Genomic DNA, 18,668 nt, shown 5'->3' on the forward strand with positions numbered 1-18,668 from the left:
TTTTATTGTTTATAAACAAATCACATCCATCCCCCACACTTTTGAAAAGCTTGCTACGCCCCTGTTTGTGGTACAGGAGTGGATAGAGGAATACGACAACTGTAGCCAAATTCTTGACACGTCTGTGTGTGGTGGCTCTTGATGCCTTGAACCCAGCTTCAGTCCATTTCTTGTGGAGATCTCTAAAATTCTTGAATCCAGTTTGCTTGACAATCCTCACGAGACTGCGGTTCTCTCTGTTGGTTTTGCATCTTTTTCTTCCTCACTTTTTCCTTCCACTCAACTTTCTGTTAACATGCTTAGATACAGCCAGCTTATTGGCAATTAATTTTTGTGAATAACACTCCTTATGAAGGGTGTCAATGATTGCCAGAGACCATTTTGAAGGATCAGGAAACCTTTGCAGGTGTTTTGAGTTGATTAGCTGATTGGCACGTCACCATATTCTAATTTGTTGAGATAGTGAATTGGTGGGTTTTTGTTAAATGTGAGCCAAAATCATCACAATTAAAAGAACCAAAGAAAACTACATCAGTCTAAGTGCATATTACGGTGCCCGGGAGGGAACTTGGTTGGTTCACTTAGTTTTGTCATGGCCATGACATAATAACTTGTGGGAACATGTTGTGGCCACAAGATATTAATTTGTGAGAACATCATATTAACTCGTGGGAACATCATATTATATCATATTATATCCGTAGCAACCCGAGGTTATCAGAGGTTTATTCATAATCTTTTTATTTTGAATTCCAATATGTATTCTTTTAATTATTAAAGAAAATATTTCATTATATAATTATTTTATTAGCCTTGGCTACTGGACTTTAATATGTGTGATAATCAGCATTCAAATTAAGTTTGTCATTAATAAATGTTATATAAAGTGCATTAAATAGACTATTTTTATTGGTTATATTTATATTTGTTTATATATATATATATATATATATATACATTTATATATATAAATTTAACATATATTTCATTTTAATTCAGCTAATTAATAGACCGCAATTATTAATACAATAGTGTGACGTTAAGGAATTAATCATTCACACGGTTTCATGTGTACATGAAAACACAAAACGCTTATTTATCATCACATCACGTCAAAACTTTATTAGCATAATTGTCAGGTGAATGATAAATGAGCCTGTTGTGTTTTCATTACCAAATGAAACTACGTGAATGATTAATTCCTCAATGAAACACTTCATTGTTTATAAGTATGGTTTATTAATAAGCCAAAATAAAACTAAACGTATGTTAAATTTAAACTGTGTTCCAGCAAAAAATCAAAGCTTGATTTTCATGTCGAGCATTACAGTAGGCTATTATTAATAAAAGTATTCAGAACCTTGAGTAAAGAGATCGAAATGAAGCAAACAATGAATATAAGTGAATATAAAATGCTATCAATAATAATAGACTAATAATAATTATTATACTATACAAATATTATGGGGAAAAGATAATCAGTTAATGGACTTATAAGACTGTAGGATGCATAAAAATGTTTTCTTGTAGGCCTATTTTATATTATGCACTTTATGTAACATTTATTCTTGATACATTTTATTTGAATGCTGACTGACTATCACACGTAACATTGGCGGCTCCAGGATTATTATTATTATTATTTTTTTTTTTTTTTTGGAGGTGCTAAGGGGGGGCTTAATGGTCAGAGGGGGTGCTAAAAAGTAATTAAATTGTGTGAAAGTAATAAAGGTTTATAAGCTTCAACTACATGTAAATAAATAGCACGCAAATTCAGCCACCTTGTGTTTTTTATACAGCCTACAACAGCTTTGAAAAAGGCAAATTTTATTATTATTATTTTTCTGTGGTATTACACTCCTCATATGCCACTGTTATTAGTAATATAACTTCTAATGTCAACTAACAAATATGACACTTACAAATTAATACAATTTATGAACGCACATAGAAAAGAGAGAAAGTTGGGACTTTTTTTTTTTCTTTTTTTCAAAATTTTATGTACTGTATTTTGTTTTTGTTTTTTTACACTTTATTTATTTATTTTTATTTTTTCTGACAAACAAGTATCAGTTACTATCAATGCCAGCTGGCAGGAAAACATGGTAAATTCTAATTCTAAGAGCCAACAATTCATACAACTGTTTCCACACAGTGGTAGCGGACAGGCATTTTATTTATTTATCATTTATTAGGAAATCCTTGGGGTGGCTGTGCCAGGGCTAAGCAAGTTTCTGAAGGGACTATAGCCCCGTCAAGCCCCACCCTAGCGCCACCACTGGGATGTAATAAAGTCTGGTAGCCAAGGCATATGGTATATAATCATTTAAAAAATAAAATATTTTCTATAATAAATAATATATTCATTTCTTAATTCAAAATAAAATATTAATTAATACATCTCTGATAATCTGGGGTTGCTATGGTCACGCTGGTTTGTTTACAAATTAAACTCATGGCCACGAGAAAGACATGTCGTTCCCTCAACATAACATCTCGAGACATAAAGACATAAAGATGTCATTACCTCCACAAAACCGTGGGTTGTTTCCCACAAATTAATATCTTATGGCCACAACATATTAGCATGTTCCCAGGAGTTATTATGTCATGGCTTTGACAAAACTTTGCAATGCATGATGTGCAAAGTGACTGTCAAATCACAACTCCAAATTCCAATTTCATAAAAAAATAAAAAAGTTAAAAATAAAAAAACGGAAGGGAATCTGTTATAACATAGCTGTGCAATTACAAGTGCTTTAATTTATAGCCTGTCATCTGCACCTAAATGGCTCTGGCACTGAGCTGATGCACCATTGGAAAACACATTCTGTTTTTATGACCATGACAATGGGCAGTGTGGAATATTTAAATCCGGTGTGCCTGCAGAGCTTCACTGCATCACAAACATGATGTGTCCCAAGCTCTTCAGTGGATCCTCTGCAGTGAATGGGTGCCATTAAAATGAAAGTTCAAAAGCTGATAAAAACCTCACAACAATCTACAAGTAATCCATTTGAATCAAGCCCATAAACCTGTAAAGTGAAAAGCAGCATGTTGTTGAGAAAACAAATCCACTGTTAAGAAATTTTAAAGGGGTCCTAATATGCTTTTTCACTTTCACTATGCTAAGTTGCAAAGATCAAAGTCCACTTCAAAAGGAGATATTTCATTTAACAGAAATCACTTTTAATCACAGCAAGACTACAACGAACTAATCGTTTGGACTACAACACATATTTTCCAGGATTTGTGGGTTTAAAATGTGCTCAAATTCATTGGATTTTGACAAATATTTACACTGAATCTCGCAGGCGGCTACACTCTAAAAACTGCTGGGTTAAAAACAACCCAATTTGGGTTATTTTGACAACCCAGCGCTGGGTCAAAAAGGGACGAACCCAACGCTGGGTTATTTTAACCCAACTAGTTGGGTTATCATGTTTAACCCAGCCTGCTGGGTTGTGCTTTTTAACCCAACTATTAGTTAAAAATGACTACACTGCTGGGTTGAATTTAACCCAAAATGGGTCAGAAATATAAGTGATTAAAATAATGAATCTACAGCAATACTTACTTTGGTAATCCAACCCCGCCCACATCCAAGAGTGACGTCGGAAGTCACGTCCGTATCAAACAAGTCACCTTGTGATTTCCCCATATGGGGAAAAACACGGATGGAAGCAATTTTGATGATCTAAATAAAATGTCGTCATTCATATTATGACACGTTTTCTTATTTTCTAAAGGATGTCTAGGCTAACATAGCAAACCTTAAATCTAATATATGTCTAATAGACGGAGCTGATTTCGTCACAACAGCATTTAAAACGCTTGCATTGACAAAAAATATAAAATAAAAACACACTTTAAAGCTTATTTGTGAATTTATATCATTACATTTTTTTTATTTTTTTTTTTTATTACGATCGATTTTGAATGCATCAAATTTAAAAGGAACAATTTTGAAAAAATAAAATAAAATAATGAATAGTAGCTATAAATGTCATTGGACACATTTTTTCCCAACCTCAGCATTAAGACAATTTCTACGAAAATGTATCAAATATCACAGTTAATGCATCACTGACTTCAGTCAGAAAAATTTACTTTAAGAATACAAATTTAAAATAGGAAAACATTTCATAACATTTACATAAGTCTCAATATCTGAAGATATAAGAATCAGTAAGAATCAATTGCAATGTAATTGCAGAGTAGAAAAGTATGTCGATGTAATAAGGAAACAGCATAAAACTGATTTTATCAGAAAAATAACTTCAATTTGAAATATGAAAACATTTCATAACATTTACACAAACAATCATAAAAATCAATATTTCCTTAAATATAAGAATCATCAGTAAGACTTCTCAATTGCAATGTAATTGTAATGTTGTATGAGAAAAATAGAATTAAATATATGAAATATGTAAACATTTCATGTAACAGTGTGCAAGTTAAAGAACACAGAATCCAATAAAGCAGTTAGGTCACAGTAAAAAAATAAATAAATAAGTTACAGTTTGTCTGCAAAAATGAATGCTCGCAGAACTCTTACTGCTGGTGTCTCCTCCCCAGGAAGTCCATACACCACAGTCTGTAGAAATTGCCACACCAGGGAACACTGCTTGGGGTAGTTTATATCAAAGATGTAGAATGCTTTAAAGCAAACATCCAGTGCAGCCAGTAATGTACTTTGCTGAAGTGCTGCTCCATTTATAATGGTGAAGGCTTGAAAGCACTGGTTGTCTCCAAGCATGAGAATGTAAGGGAATTCAATGGACTCTTTTGAACGCAGATACTCAGCCATATTGGTCCCAATCTGAAAGAAAAGGATAAATAAATAAAATTGAAAAGTATTGGCTTGATTTCACTGAGAATACAAAATTTAAATATCTTTAGAGGTACATTTAGCATACTTTACATTTTGGATCATTAAAGACTATAACAAATCAAGCCATGACATGAGGATAAATTACAGAATTAAAATTATTGGGTAAAATTAACTTTTAAGAGCATTGCGTTTAAGATAACAGAACCTTAAATGGCAATTCAAGCAATAATAGTAAATAATAGTAAAAAAAAAAAAAAAAAAAAAAAAAAAACCACACTACAAAAATACTAAGGTTTCAATAAATAGTTACAATGGACCCTTTACATATAACCAAGAATCTCAGACGTGGAAGTAGTCATAATTAAAATAAGATTCTATGTGGTGAATGGGAGATAAAAGCAAATTACATTTTTTATTTTCTCTTATAACAAAAGAAAATCTAAATACAAATTGCAGTTTCCACAACTTTTCAGAAGAAAGTGAAAAAAGTAAAAAAGTGAAAGTGACGTGACATTCAGCAAAGTATGGTGACCCATACTCAGAATTTGTGCTCTGCATTTAACCCATCCGAAATGCACACACACAGAGCAGTGAACACACACACTGTGAACACACACCCGGAGCAGTGGGCATCATTTATGCTGCGGCGCCCGGGGAGCAGTTGGGGGTTCGATGCCTTGCTCAAGGGCACCTAAGTCATGGTATTGAAGGTGGAGAGAAAACTGTACATGCACTCCCCCCACCCACAATTCCTGCCGGCCCGGGACTCAAACTCACAACCTTTCGATTGGGAGTCCGACGCTGTACATCGACGCGGTAATGCAGCATGAAGCATATCGTTTTAAATGTGCATTCAATAAAAAAAATATATAAATTAAACTTTATATTGTAAGTACTTAATGTAGTTTTAGAAGTGGCTGTTAACTTACAGGCTGTATGTCTATGAAGGCCCTCCTGGTTTCTAGGAAAGTTGGTCTGCACATTTTTCTTCCAATTTTGTACACATGTGTTGGAAGGACTACTGGCAGGACTTGCACGGCAATGTCACTCTGTCTCTCTTTAAAATAAAAAAATAAAATAAAAACTCAATGTTACTTTTTTTTTTTTCAAACTGTGATAAAAATGTACAACTATATCTGCATACATGACATTCATTTGTAAAATTGTGTTAAAAAGAAATAGTACACTGACAATGAAAGTGGAAACTGTCATTACCAACAGTAATTTTTTTTTATAAAAAGTGACAATATCCACAATCTACACTTTTTGACAATGATGGTAAAGTAATTAATTTTGGACCGTATTCATTTATAACACTGTTTGCTTAATACCCATTACCTGATGACATCATTTCAATGTTTTGAAGTAGTTCAAGAGCTTGTTTCTCTTTGCTGGCAAACTGTAGAATCTTATCCTTAAACACAGGTACCCAATTTTCTGTGAGTTTTGAAGCAGAGTCTGGATTCAAAATTAAAAAATCCTGGGATATCTAAAAAGAGCAAAAAGATAAGCATAACAAAAGAATTTGTAATTTGTAAGAAGTTGTACAAAAAGGATGATACCTACCATGCCTGGAGTGTCAAGGAGACGTGGATACTCTTTGACTATTTCCATTATGGTCTTGGATCCATGGTCACGAATCCACTTTGCCCTTTGGATCACGGTCTCTTTCATGTAATGCTCAACCTGACTGGCTGGCCAGATATTATTTTTTAGCCACTCTGTCATTTGAGTCGCTCTTTCTGAGTCCACATTTGACTCTGTTGTGAGAAACAAAATCACATTAATTATCAATCTTGGATAATAGGAGTGTAACAGTAAATGTATTCAAACTGAACCTTAAGTTCCATGTTTAACATGTGGAACTTAAAATCAGAGTACCCACATCAGACTGCAAGTTCATTCAGCTTCTGCCAGAGATTTTAATATAGGGAGATGTGAGGGTCTGAATTACTTACTACTGGAAAAGGGTAATGGCTAACTCAGGTCATGTTTGCCTTAATAACCATCAAATTACAGCCTTGACGTCATTGAATTTCAGTCATTGTGTGACACTCAATCTCAATTAACGGATACAATAGGAATGGACACGTTCTGTAAGCTGAATTCTACCAGTCTCAAAGTCAGTGACTCACAAAAAGATAGCGACTGACACACACATACACACAGAGTCACGTCTCGTCTCGCCCATCCACTGGACTGATTACACACAAGGTTCAGAGCCAGTCATGCTGAAGGCCATTCCCAGAGCAGCTCATGTTCCTAAAGAGGAACACTTACTTATATACCAGACAAAGACATACCCACACACCTGACAAAGTAAAACTGCTGCTGCATGTTGGGATTTCTGAAGAAATCATTTTTTGTCTTCCTCTTCGGATCTTTTTGCGCACATTCCGAAGACGCTCCTCCAGGAAGCCTGTTGCAGGTCTGTGAACTCTACCTGGACTGAACCATGCTTCCTTTTGTTTAAAAAAATAAAATTTAGAAAAAGATTTAGAAAATACAACACTGGCCCCACTTACATGATTACATGAATATCTTAAAGCAGTATTTCTCAGCCCTGTTTTTAATTTTTAAATTTGTGTTTATTTGTAAAAAAAAAAAAAAAAAGTATCTGCTTGTTACATGGGTATTTCAATAATAATAAAAAACAGATAAATTTAAAATGTATAGTCTAATTAATCTAAAAATGATAATACAAATAAAAAGTGGATCAAAAATCATTTTGGAATTGGATTGTGACTCCAAGAATAGTAATTAGATTGTGAGATTTCCCATACATATATAACATCTTAGACACTGTACTCACATATCCTTTACCCTGGCAATCCTTAAGGCATGGAAATTGTTCGACTACTGATGAAGCCAGCATGACTTTTGTTGCTGCACTTGGACTAAAATAATATTTTATTTAGATTTTTAACAATACTACTTATGTACACTAATGCATTTAAAATCAAAAAATATTTTTTTGAACATGTATTACTTAAATTTGCACTTACTTTTCTCCATAGCACTCAATTAGATGGGAGACCAAGATACGAACCATGGCTTGTCTTTCTTTAAGTGAAATGCAGTTATTTTCTTCAATGCTATCCACAATACCACTGCCACAGGATGCTGATGCAAGGATGTCTCTTACATTCTAAAAAAACGATGCACACAATAAGAGGTTGTGTTATACTTGCTATAATAACATTTAATTGCTTGTATTTTTGTTCACATTTTTATTCAAACCAAAGACAAGCATATAGGATCATGCATTTATTTATGATGAGAACAGATGAACAGACTGTGTTTCACTTTTCATATTCAACTCCACAGTGACAGCTGAGGCCAATAAAAACAAAATATGCTAGGGCGGAGTAAAAAAGAAAAAAAGAAAAGAAAACATTTTTGTGTGAATTCGTCCATTTAAACAATACTTCAGATAGAGCTTATATTTGTGCACATTCTGAGGCTTTGGTTTTCACACTTCGGGTGAGCGCACACACAAATCTTCTCACTACGCGCAAGCTTGCGTCCTCTGCCTCTTAAAGTGTTCCTGTAGCTCAAGTGGTAGATCATTGAGTTAACAAGTGCAAGGTTGGGGGTTCGAATCCCTGGGAACACATGATAGAAGAAAATTGTTAGCCTGAATGTAATCTAAGTCGCTTTGGATAAAAGCATCTGCTAAATGCATAAATGTAATTTAATTTAAAATTTAACGTGTGCTGTTCAGGTCTCATCTGTGCGCGCACGTTATCAGCACCCGGGTGATGACGGAATAAATGACTGCTCATATTCCATAAGGCAATCGCATTGAGAAAGAGTGCAGGCTTGTCCACAATTTTTTTATGTCTGAGAATCCAGAATGCGCATGAATCAACAGAAACATATATAAGCTGAACCCTGTTTGTTTTGTGTTATTTACAGCAAACCAGACAGATGCTTTGTCAGATTTAAGTTGTCCCACCACACGCCGAACCGTGTGGGGTGAACCGAATGTTGTTTTTTTTTGCACACGACTCGCCATTGCTTTGTCTCACACAAACACTCAGACAGAGAGAATTGGTTGACTACATTTAAACAATATTCTTTGTTGTATTTTCTTGTCTAAATAACAGCGTTCCTTTGAATTTCTTCAGCTTAAGAGCTGCCGGGCTCTCCAACAGTGGACGGAACTAATGCACAAATGACAATCTCATTGAATCATGTTGTAGTTACATTTTTAAGTTGACTACGTAAAATCATACCAAAAAAAAAAAAATGAATAGGTCAAACGTTATGAATTTTTTTTTAGATTGAAACATTATGAAATTGGTAAAATGTGCTTGGAAAAAAATATCAGAATATCAGTGTGCCTAATAATTTTGCATGTGTTGTGTGGCATTTTCTAGTAGCAGACTGGTCCAAAAAAAAACTCTTACAAATGCTGCTACTTGCTCCACTGATTTCCTGTGCTCAGGACCCTGCTGCTGCTCCATTGGTTCAGTAGCTGTAGTTGCAGGCTCTTTGGTCGATTCCTTTAATAAATTACAAAAAAAAAAAAAATAGTAATATACATGTATGCATTTTTGTCCAGAAATTTTACTTTAAAACAGCGCCCTCTATAAAAGGAAAATTAAATCCATATAAATTTACAAAACAGTATTTTCCATATCAATAAAGTGATTTTTTTTCCATATTTCAGTGTATTGTAGAAAAGCGAAACACAATGTCAGTTTCTTCCAATATCATGCAGCCCTAAGTGTAATAACTGAAATCATTCATAATGGCATTACTGACAAACTTGGCACTTGATTAACAGGACATTTAATTTAACTAAACTATTAATTTCAGTAAAACTTACATGCATTGCGATGTGCCCACGATGACTTGATGTGTGTATAAACAGAATGTTGTTTAAAAGGCCATGAGGTAGTATTTAGTAGTAGGTGTACACAAGCATGGACTAATGTTTTTGATCACCCTGCTCCCAACTCCCCCCCTAACAGCCCTCCTCCTAAAATAGCCTGTAGCGCAGCGAAATGTAATGGTGGTTCTCATTGTCCTTTAAGGACATCACAACATGTAGAGGGTGGTGATCATCAATGAAGTGAATGTCTACCAAGTCAAGCACAGAAGAAGGAGACACAGAGAAGGCAAAATAATGCCTGTCAAATCCAACTGTGTCCCATTTTTTCACAATGAATTTGACTTTGGAGTCAAAGACCACAATGTTCTTAATGGTTGCAAACTGGGGCTCACCATCAGCAGAGTGAGACACAAAAAGTGTCATTCCTGACCTGTAGGTTGCTCCCTTGTACTTAATCCAAGATGGTAAATAGACATCCGAGAACAATGGAATTCCCTCAAAACCACACTTCACTTTCTCAAAATCGTCTATAGATGCCAGGAATGTGGTATATCCTGGACCAACTTCAAAGTCATGTGAGAACATCTTCTCAGACAGCAGGGTGTAGCACAACATCATCTGATGTCGGAAAGCCTGCGTTTTACAAATGTTCCGAAAATTGCAGGTTACGTGACTTAGCCTTTTGAAAAAACCATGCTTTGCCTCAAAACGCATGGACCAGAACCGAACCAAAGGTCCAAGTTTCCTGATGGCCCCAGGATAATGAAGCATGAAGTGGTGTTTTGGCTTCAAATGCCTATCTGGATAAAGCTCCAGAAACAAACTATGGTGTTCCTCAATCAGATGCTGCAAAAATATAACTGCCTCTGCAGTCAAGGCTGGAGAGAAAATCAACTCCATACAGCTGAGTAATGAAAGTAGTAGTTCCCAGTGTTTCTCACCTTCTGGAATCAAATCTCCTATCATAAGAGGGAGCAGCCTTAGAAGGCACCACATCTGTGCTGCTGTTTGTCTCATGGCCCCATCAGGGTTTTTCAGATCCTGAGGTTTTATAACAGATGGCTTATTGTGACAATCAGAAAAACCATAATCAAAGCTTGTAAGTCTATAATTCAGCTGATCAAGTGTCAAGAGTTTCTGGTCAATCAGAGAATTAAGAACAAACTTGGTTTCGTAACCTCCAACCCCTTCCAAAATGTCATGCATGACATCAGGAGTTACATTGTCAGTTACATGGTAGAACTGAAGTTTATTTAGTGAACACTCTCTTTTGATGCCCGTTTCAGTTGGGTTATTCTGAAGTAGATCAGAGTGGTAGTTACTCCTGTTGCGCATCACTGACAGATCCTCAACTGTCTGTTCTCTCAAAACCTCTCTTTGAACCCGACACCATCGACACACAGTTTTCCCTGAGAAACATTCGGTGTAGCCTAGGATGGAATTAAGACCCAAGTTATCTCCACAAACCTGTGCAAGGCCTACTTTTATAGTGCCCTTGAAACATTTTGTGTCAACCTGAACTCCTTCCAATTCCAGACTCTTAATTTCAGACACAATTGGATCTAAGACAGCATTTATTCCATATGTTTTTATGTCATCTGTCTTGTACACTGCCAACAAGAAGTGAGAGTTTAGGCTGGAGAGATACTCAGGTCGCAAGCACTTAAGAGTAAAATAAACAAAACCTAGCTTGTGAACTGAGGTTTTTGATCCAAGTGGATTGACCATCTCACATTCATCGTTGTACAGCACAAGAGGAATGGACAACTCTTTAGAAAAGAGTTCACTTGTTTTGAAGATTGTGCCATCTCTAAAATCTTCAAGAGCAGTGCTTTCTTGATTTTGCCACTCAAAGATCTTCTCCATTGTTCCAGGACTTTCTAACACCAGCTTCAGCAGAGGCCTTAGAGGAACATGCTGAAAAGTATCTCGGACTGCCACTTGTTTTACAGTCCCCACCAATGTGTCTCTCTTTTGAGTGTATGAGACACCAGGGAAAGGTACTTCTTCTGGATGTACAAAGCATCCAGACTGAGTAAAATATTGCATTTGCTTGTACTCTGACTCAAAGCCCCGAAATGGTTGAGCTGCAAATGCAAAATGGTCTAAAAGATTCTGGCTTTCAGGACTCTCAATGTGGCCTATCTCTCTTAAAAAAGAGACCGTTTTTCTTTGTAGAGAGTCAACAATATCACTGACAAGGCTAGATGTGTGCTCTACCACAAAATTAACAGCACTTAATGTCTGGGAGGAGTTTGACCTTAATTTAGCTAAAAACAATGCAACTCTGTCTTTCATATTTTCCTCGTCAAACTCATCACATTGTTCTTCCGAAATTTCATCACAGTCCTCATCACTCTGTTCAACAGCTTCTAAAACTGAATTTGAATGGTTTTCAGGCTCAACCAAAGGGGCTTCCTCAATTTCATTTCCAATTTCATTAGCATGCTCTAGTAGGTGTCTTCTAAATGATCTAATAATACTGAAAGTGCGATGACATCCAGTTTGAGCACACTGAAAATATCTGGATGTCGAATATATATGATGTACAACCCTCAAATGTGAAAAAAATGCTCGGATATCAGGTCCCAATGACCTTTTGCATTTAAAGCAAATGTAACCCATGCTGTCTACACCTAATACCTTGTACTTACATCAAGCACATTCTTGAGGTATTTCTTGAATTTTAATCGAAGTCCAATAATAGGGATAAGAGAAGTCAGTGTGACATCATCTAAAAGAAGGAGGGTTTCTTGATCAATCTTCTCAGCTAAGGAGAAGAAAAATGCAGATGTAACAGACCACATACAGCAATTGTGTTCATGGACATTTAGCTTTTGTTTAAAACAAATTCAGCTTTGAAAAATGACTGTGCGCAAGTATTTGTATTAGGGCTGGGTGATAAAACGATAACATGTATTGCGATAGACATGTAATCAATATAAACTGAGTTCGATAAAATGTTCTATATTTTCTTTTCTTGTCAGAAGAAACCAGAGGTTGTGAAGCAAGTTTGGTTGCATGCACAAAAGGCACTCACTCTCTGGTAACCTAGCAATATAGGGAGTGACGCTACCAGCCAATCATGTAACAGTTTGGTTGGGCCATATCGTTGTCTCGTGTTGGATTCTTCAGTAATAAGTGGAAAGCTTTAATTTGATCGGTGAGTGATGTAGATAAGATGACTGACTGCTGTTACTGGGGGGGACCCTCCAGTGGCCGCGCGCTCTCAGTCTTCAAACCGTCTTGCTCTTCCATTCCTCCCTCGCAAAATTGATATAACCATCTAAATCAATTGTGAATTGACACGATGATAGGTCGGAGGACTTAAGTTTCACGTGAAGCATTTGGAGATTTTTTTTCCTCTGAATTACCACTGGGTATGAATTGTACTAAAAAAACATTGCATAATCGTCTCTGAAAAGCATTCTGCACATTCAGCTGACAAACCTCACTTTAAATAAACGAACAAATCATATCCAGTGATGAAATGTTTTCAGTGTTGACACAAATCTTGTGCGATGTCCTAACTACAGTGATAATCACACGAGCTGTCGCCATGTCATAAGTGCGCCTTATATTTTCCTTTGCCAATCACACCTACGAATCAGAGGAAGGTTAAAGGATTAGTTCACCCCAAAATGAAAATGTCCTAATCATTTACTCACCCCCAATGCCATCCAAGATATCCATGTCTTTCTTCAGTGAAAAAGAAATTATGTTTTTTTTTTTCTTTATATAATGGACTTTAAACTCAGTTGGTTGCCATTTTTTTCCCTCAAAAAACTTAATTTCCACTAAAGAAAGACATGGATATCTTGGATGGCATTGTGGTGTGTAAATTATTAGGAAATTTACACTTTGATGTAAACTAATCCCTTAAATTTAAAATAAGTGTTTAAATGTAAAAATGTTCTCCTGGTCCTTATTTTAAATAGGTCATAAAAATATCAATAATTATCTATATCGACCGATATGAAACACCTATATTGTGATACAGTTTTCAGCCATATCGCCCAGCCCTAACTTGTACATGGTGGTTTCTCAATCCATGTGAAACTCAGAGCACAGAGTTTGTTGCATTCACTATCAACGTAAATCTTCTTTAACAATCTGTATTGTATAAAACGCTATAGAAATTAAAGTGACTTGACTTTGAACCAAGGACTCAAAGACTCTGAAAACATTTGCTTTAAACATGTAGTGCAACTTCATAATTACAACAGTCTCTTATGATTAAGAGGTAATAAGAAAAACTCCAGTATTTCCTTCTATTTGTGTGCTGCTGCAAAAGGCATCTTACCACAAAAAAAAAGTCGTGAAATATAACCCACAGCTGTGTGCGAATTACTCCCTACTCACTGCAATATATTGTGATTCGTTCACTTTGCATACATTTACATTTGATGTAATTGTGAAACAACGGTCCACTGTGTTACTGCTTTTGTAAAGCATCCTTGAGTCTGGCAAAAGTGCTATATAAATTAAACATTATTATTAGAGACAATGGAAGGCTCATACTTGTGCTAAAAAACATGGAAAGCCAGTGGTTGTGTGAACAGCAGATTTTAAAAATTACCCCAAGGCAAATTGACATTTGTTCTCTAATCTCGCAGTTTAAAGTGTTTAAGCACTATTACAACGAGCTGAGTAAAATATTACTACATACCTTCAAATATGGGAATTAACTCTTCAAGATTCCATTCTTTTAGTTTGGTCTTCACATATTCATCCATCTGGAATAAAATAACAGAAAATAAATTTTAGCATTATGATCCAATTTTAATTTATATTTCAATTACAAAGAGTGGCATGGCAAATTTAGCTGTCTGACATTACCCCGGTTAACCTTAATTGAACTAGGTTCAAAAATGTCTTAAAAGTTTAGTCAGGTATAGGTATACAAGTTCCATGAAAACAAGTAAAACATCTCACTGCTCTTCACTAATCATGAAATCAGAGTTGATGTCATCTAACATAAGACTTTACAGAGTAAAAAAAAAAAATCCATCTGAATGAAAAGCAGGAAACACAATACCAAGACATGACTACACTTTTCACTTAAGAGAAAATACAGTGCTTAATTTAATTAATGTAAAAATATCATGTCAGTCAAATGGAATTTTATAACAGAAAAACTCCTACATTATCCTAATTATCCTGGGTGTCACGTATAAAATGGCGGTCGAACATTATAGTCTCAAACCTTATTTAGCATGAGCTGATAAGACATTCCTGCTGGTCTCAAACTAAATATATGTAAAGATAACGTTATATAAAACAAGATAGGCCAAAATGCCTCTATAAAATGCAAAATGCTCATATTAATGAATAACATTTTGTATTTAATGTAGAGTTGGGTCCGAGTCCACCTTTGTCGAGTACGAGTCAAGACCAAGTCCACAAACATCGAGTCCAAGTCCGAGTCCGAGTCCAAAAGGGGCCAAGTTGGACTCAAGTCCGAGTTCTTAAAGGCCGAGTCCGAGTCGAGTCCGCCCGAGTCCAGAAAGTAATTAAATTAAAAAAGATTATAAATTGGTATTGTACATTTTTACATTCTATTAATACTTTAACCTTTCAACACATTAAACCAATGGCAATATAAAAATGTAATAAAAAAAATACCACTGTTACATCTAGTCATTGCCATTGAACATTTTTATTTTATGTCAACAGAACTAGTTTCCTATCAAAAAAGGTTTCAAAGGTTTTATTGTATTACAAGTGCATGAAAATACAAATGAACCTGTTTTATTATTGTATCACACTATATTGTCCTCCAGTTAAAGATGACATTTCAGTTATTTAATGCCTCTCCCCCACATTTGACAGAGGTAAAGTGCAGCCAATGAGGAGATCCTTAATGATGACATTATGAATTTCTTGTTGTCTTGGAGAACTTGCATCATAAAGTTGCATTGCTTGTTTGGTCAGGTCTGGTCTTGCAAATCCTGCAATGCTGAGCTGTGCAGCATCTGTTGGTTGCTGCTGCTGTCTTTGGTAGTCGGTTGCATTGGTTTTCGGATCACCAGTACACTGAACCGAAAACTGTTTCTTTCGGAGGCGTCCGATTTGAGAACCGATGAACTGATGATACTGATGAACTGATGAACTGATGAATTTTTCAAATATTTTGTTAAACATCGGAAAGTGTGATAAAACTATATAATATATATATATATATATATATATATATATATATATATATATATATATATATATATATATATATATATATATATATATATATATATATATATACGTTTTTTGTTAAGATAGGGGCTACATGTTTCTAATCTGCATATTGTAGATTATGTATGGGGCCAAAGGGGTTTTCAGGGAAGTTGGACAATGATTAAGACTCTAAAGACTCCATGTTTAATATGAATAAGAGATGATTTATGAAATATCTGTACTGTATTTATAGTTAATGATGACAGATTCACAAACTGAGTTTGTAGTAAACAGAACATGAACACGAGTAGAGCAGCTGATGATACTGAACTGCAGCATGTGCCGGTGTCCTGACATTTTATCCTACCCTGTCAGATTGTCCTACCCGGGTTTTGAGCGATTCTCGTTCTCGAGTCAAGAACCGGTTGTATCAGTTTTCAGATCATCAGTACACTGAACCGAAAACCGTTACTTTCGGACGCGTCCGATTCGAGAACCGAGGAGCTGAAGATTCTGCGCATTCGTGATTCAGCATGAAGCCGACTGACTCACAGCGCGTCTGAACCGAACTGATTCTTTTGGTGATTGATTCTGAACTGATTTTGTGCTAATGTAATGAGTGCGGGTAAACCGAGGGCTTGAATGAAGGGCAATCTGACGAAACGTAAGTTCATTTAATAACAAATACATCGCAATGGATTATGTATCCGGTGAACTGTTTTTTTTTCAACCGTTTATTGAATCAAACCGTCCGAAAGAACCGGTTCGCGGAAAAGAATCGAACTTCCCATCACTAATCCACATTGATATCCAGTGAGTGGTGCGTGTGTTTCGTCTGCAAGCATGAGACTTCTGCCTGCCGGTGTGGTGCAGTAAAATGACAGAAGGGGAGACATTCATTAATTTATCATTTCAATTTTATGCTGGTTTTATTGTTACACATGACGTGGACTCGACTGTACTCGGAATATTTTCCGAGTCCAAAATGTTCAAGTCCATGTCAAGTCCGAGTACAAATTCACCCGAGTGCGTGACAAGTCCGAGTTCATTCAAAATTGGACTCGAGTCCGGACTCGAGTCCGAGTCCAAGTTCGAGTACCCCAACTCTAATTTAATGTAGGCAAAGTTACAGCGAAACAAGATATACAAGCAGAGCGGGAAATTTATGAAGCAACGTTAACTTTACGTTCTGACAGAAAACCATGATGTTGAAGAAGCTGGATTTAACACGTACAGTTCCATGCACCGTCCAGTTTACACTTAAGAAAGATCACAAATAACAGTGCTTGCTGCCATCAACTAATTACATAGAAAATATTAATGTCAGTCAAAAGCATTTTATCGAAGAATTGCTCCTAAATTATACTGTTTATCCTTGGCGAATAAAAACCCCTCACGAATAAAATGGCGGTCTAACATGTTTAGTTACAAACCTTAATGTTGTTTAACCTGAGCCGACGCTTATTTCAAACTAATCACAGGCTGTACAGAAGTATATTAGTTTAAATTAAAATTGGAAGAAAAAAAACCTAACGTTATATATTATGTATTATGCTCGTAGTGAATGAATCTCGTTTGCAAAATGTAGAAGCAGAGCGGGACATTGGATATCCTAACAAAATACGTTACCATCAAGTAAACACCGCAGTATCAAAACCATATCCAGCACAGAAATCATTTATAATAAAGTAGATTTAACATGTAACGTTACACAACTAATATTTAAAAAGCATTTACCCTATTCCTTCCCAGCTTCGAAGCGCGTGCTCTCCTGTTCACCGAGCAAGGGATCTCTCCTGAGGCGGAGCACGGCTCTCACTTGGCCGTGAGGTAAACTCAGTTTAACTGACTGAAAGCCTAAATTGCACATATAACATTAGTTTATACAGTAAAGCAGATGTCTTTTATGGCTATAAACATCGTTAAATACATATTAAATAACTTACCTTTCAGACAGAATTTCACTCGCTTTCATCTGAAGACGCAAAGAAAATGGCGGCTTCTCGCACTTGTGTCGTCCGGTTTTCACGTTGACGTGCGTGCTCTCCTTCACGTCCGCGTCCGCGTCCCCAACCCAGCGCCGCTGGGTTATAACTCAAGACAATTTTCAACCCAAACTTGGGTTAAGACAACCCAAAGTCCTTCGCAGCGGTCTCAACCCAGCATTTGGGTTGAAAAAACAACCCAGCGTTTTTTAGAGTGTATGGTAAGTGGCATGACATTTCCTGACCAGGTGCCGGGTGGAGCCAATCACATTTTGTATTTCAGAAGGCAGGCCTTCATTTGATAAAGGAACTATTAAAGCCTTCATGCCAAACTGAGGAGAGAGGCTTTGTAATAATGTAAAATATTTGGAAAAAGTAATGTGTATTTCGAACAACATAGTATGTGAGCCTGTACTAGTAGAGCTTTTTTGTAGGGCTATTCCTTTAAGATTGTTATAGTTTTCTCCATTGGTAATTTCTCTATGCCCTACCTGAATGCAAAATTCTGTGCCTTTTTACTCTGTTGCACTAGACTTCAGCATGCGGACAGACACGATTCACTGTGCGTAAACACTTACACACAGGTGTGTGAATCGATCATAGTGCGTTTGGCAAAACATTCAGAAGCAGTCAGATGCAAATGCGCTTGGCAGACACAAAGTTGTGATTCCCAGCTGCTTCTTGCCAAACGAGAGACCTGTAAAATTGTGCAGTCATGCACTTGTTCTGTTTGGATGTATAAATCATTAATTATGTACAGGCAGGGGCTAATTCAATTCACTTCCCTTTCCAGGCTGTTTGTTTTTGAAGTCACTAGATATGTTTTGTCTGT

General features: G+C 36.0%; 2 protein-coding genes across 2 annotated transcripts in view; one reads left to right on the forward strand and one right to left on the reverse strand.

Annotated features, from left to right (window-relative positions):
* oprl1 (opiate receptor-like 1) overlaps positions 1-18,668 on the forward strand; it is a 51,946-nt gene that overhangs the window by 13,532 nt on the left and 19,746 nt on the right. The gene's annotated exons all lie outside the window — the stretch shown is intronic.
* LOC128011128 (uncharacterized) lies at positions 4,370-17,911 on the reverse strand. The gene is made up of 12 exons (XM_052593250.1): positions 17,798-17,911; positions 17,589-17,708; positions 14,347-14,413; positions 12,332-12,447; positions 9,250-9,345; positions 7,843-7,985; positions 7,650-7,734; positions 7,149-7,299; positions 6,404-6,597; positions 6,176-6,326; positions 5,767-5,894; positions 4,370-4,825 (listed from the first exon to the last, which is right to left on the reverse strand). Exons 3-12 carry the CDS (start codon positions 14,411-14,413, stop codon positions 4,520-4,522), a joined length of 1,437 nt encoding a protein of 478 aa, XP_052449210.1. The 5' UTR covers positions 17,589-17,708; positions 17,798-17,911; the 3' UTR covers positions 4,370-4,519.

This window comes from Carassius gibelio, chromosome B23 (genome assembly GCF_023724105.1).
Source record: "Carassius gibelio isolate Cgi1373 ecotype wild population from Czech Republic chromosome B23, carGib1.2-hapl.c, whole genome shotgun sequence".
Taxonomy (NCBI): Eukaryota; Metazoa; Chordata; class Actinopteri; order Cypriniformes; family Cyprinidae; genus Carassius; species Carassius gibelio.

Coding starts and splice junctions, on each gene's coding strand:
- LOC128011128 (XM_052593250.1), bottom strand. CDS start 14,413: ATGGATGAATATGTGAAGACCAAACTAAAAGAATGGAATCTTGAAGAG. Junction 6,327..6,403: donor TCCTTGACACTCCAGGCATG/GTAGGTATCATC, acceptor TGCTCTTTTTAG/ATATCCCAGGATTTTTTAAT. Junction 4,826..5,766: donor CCTTCATAGACATACAGCCT/GTAAGTTAACAG, acceptor CTTTTCTTTCAG/ATTGGGACCAATATGGCTGA.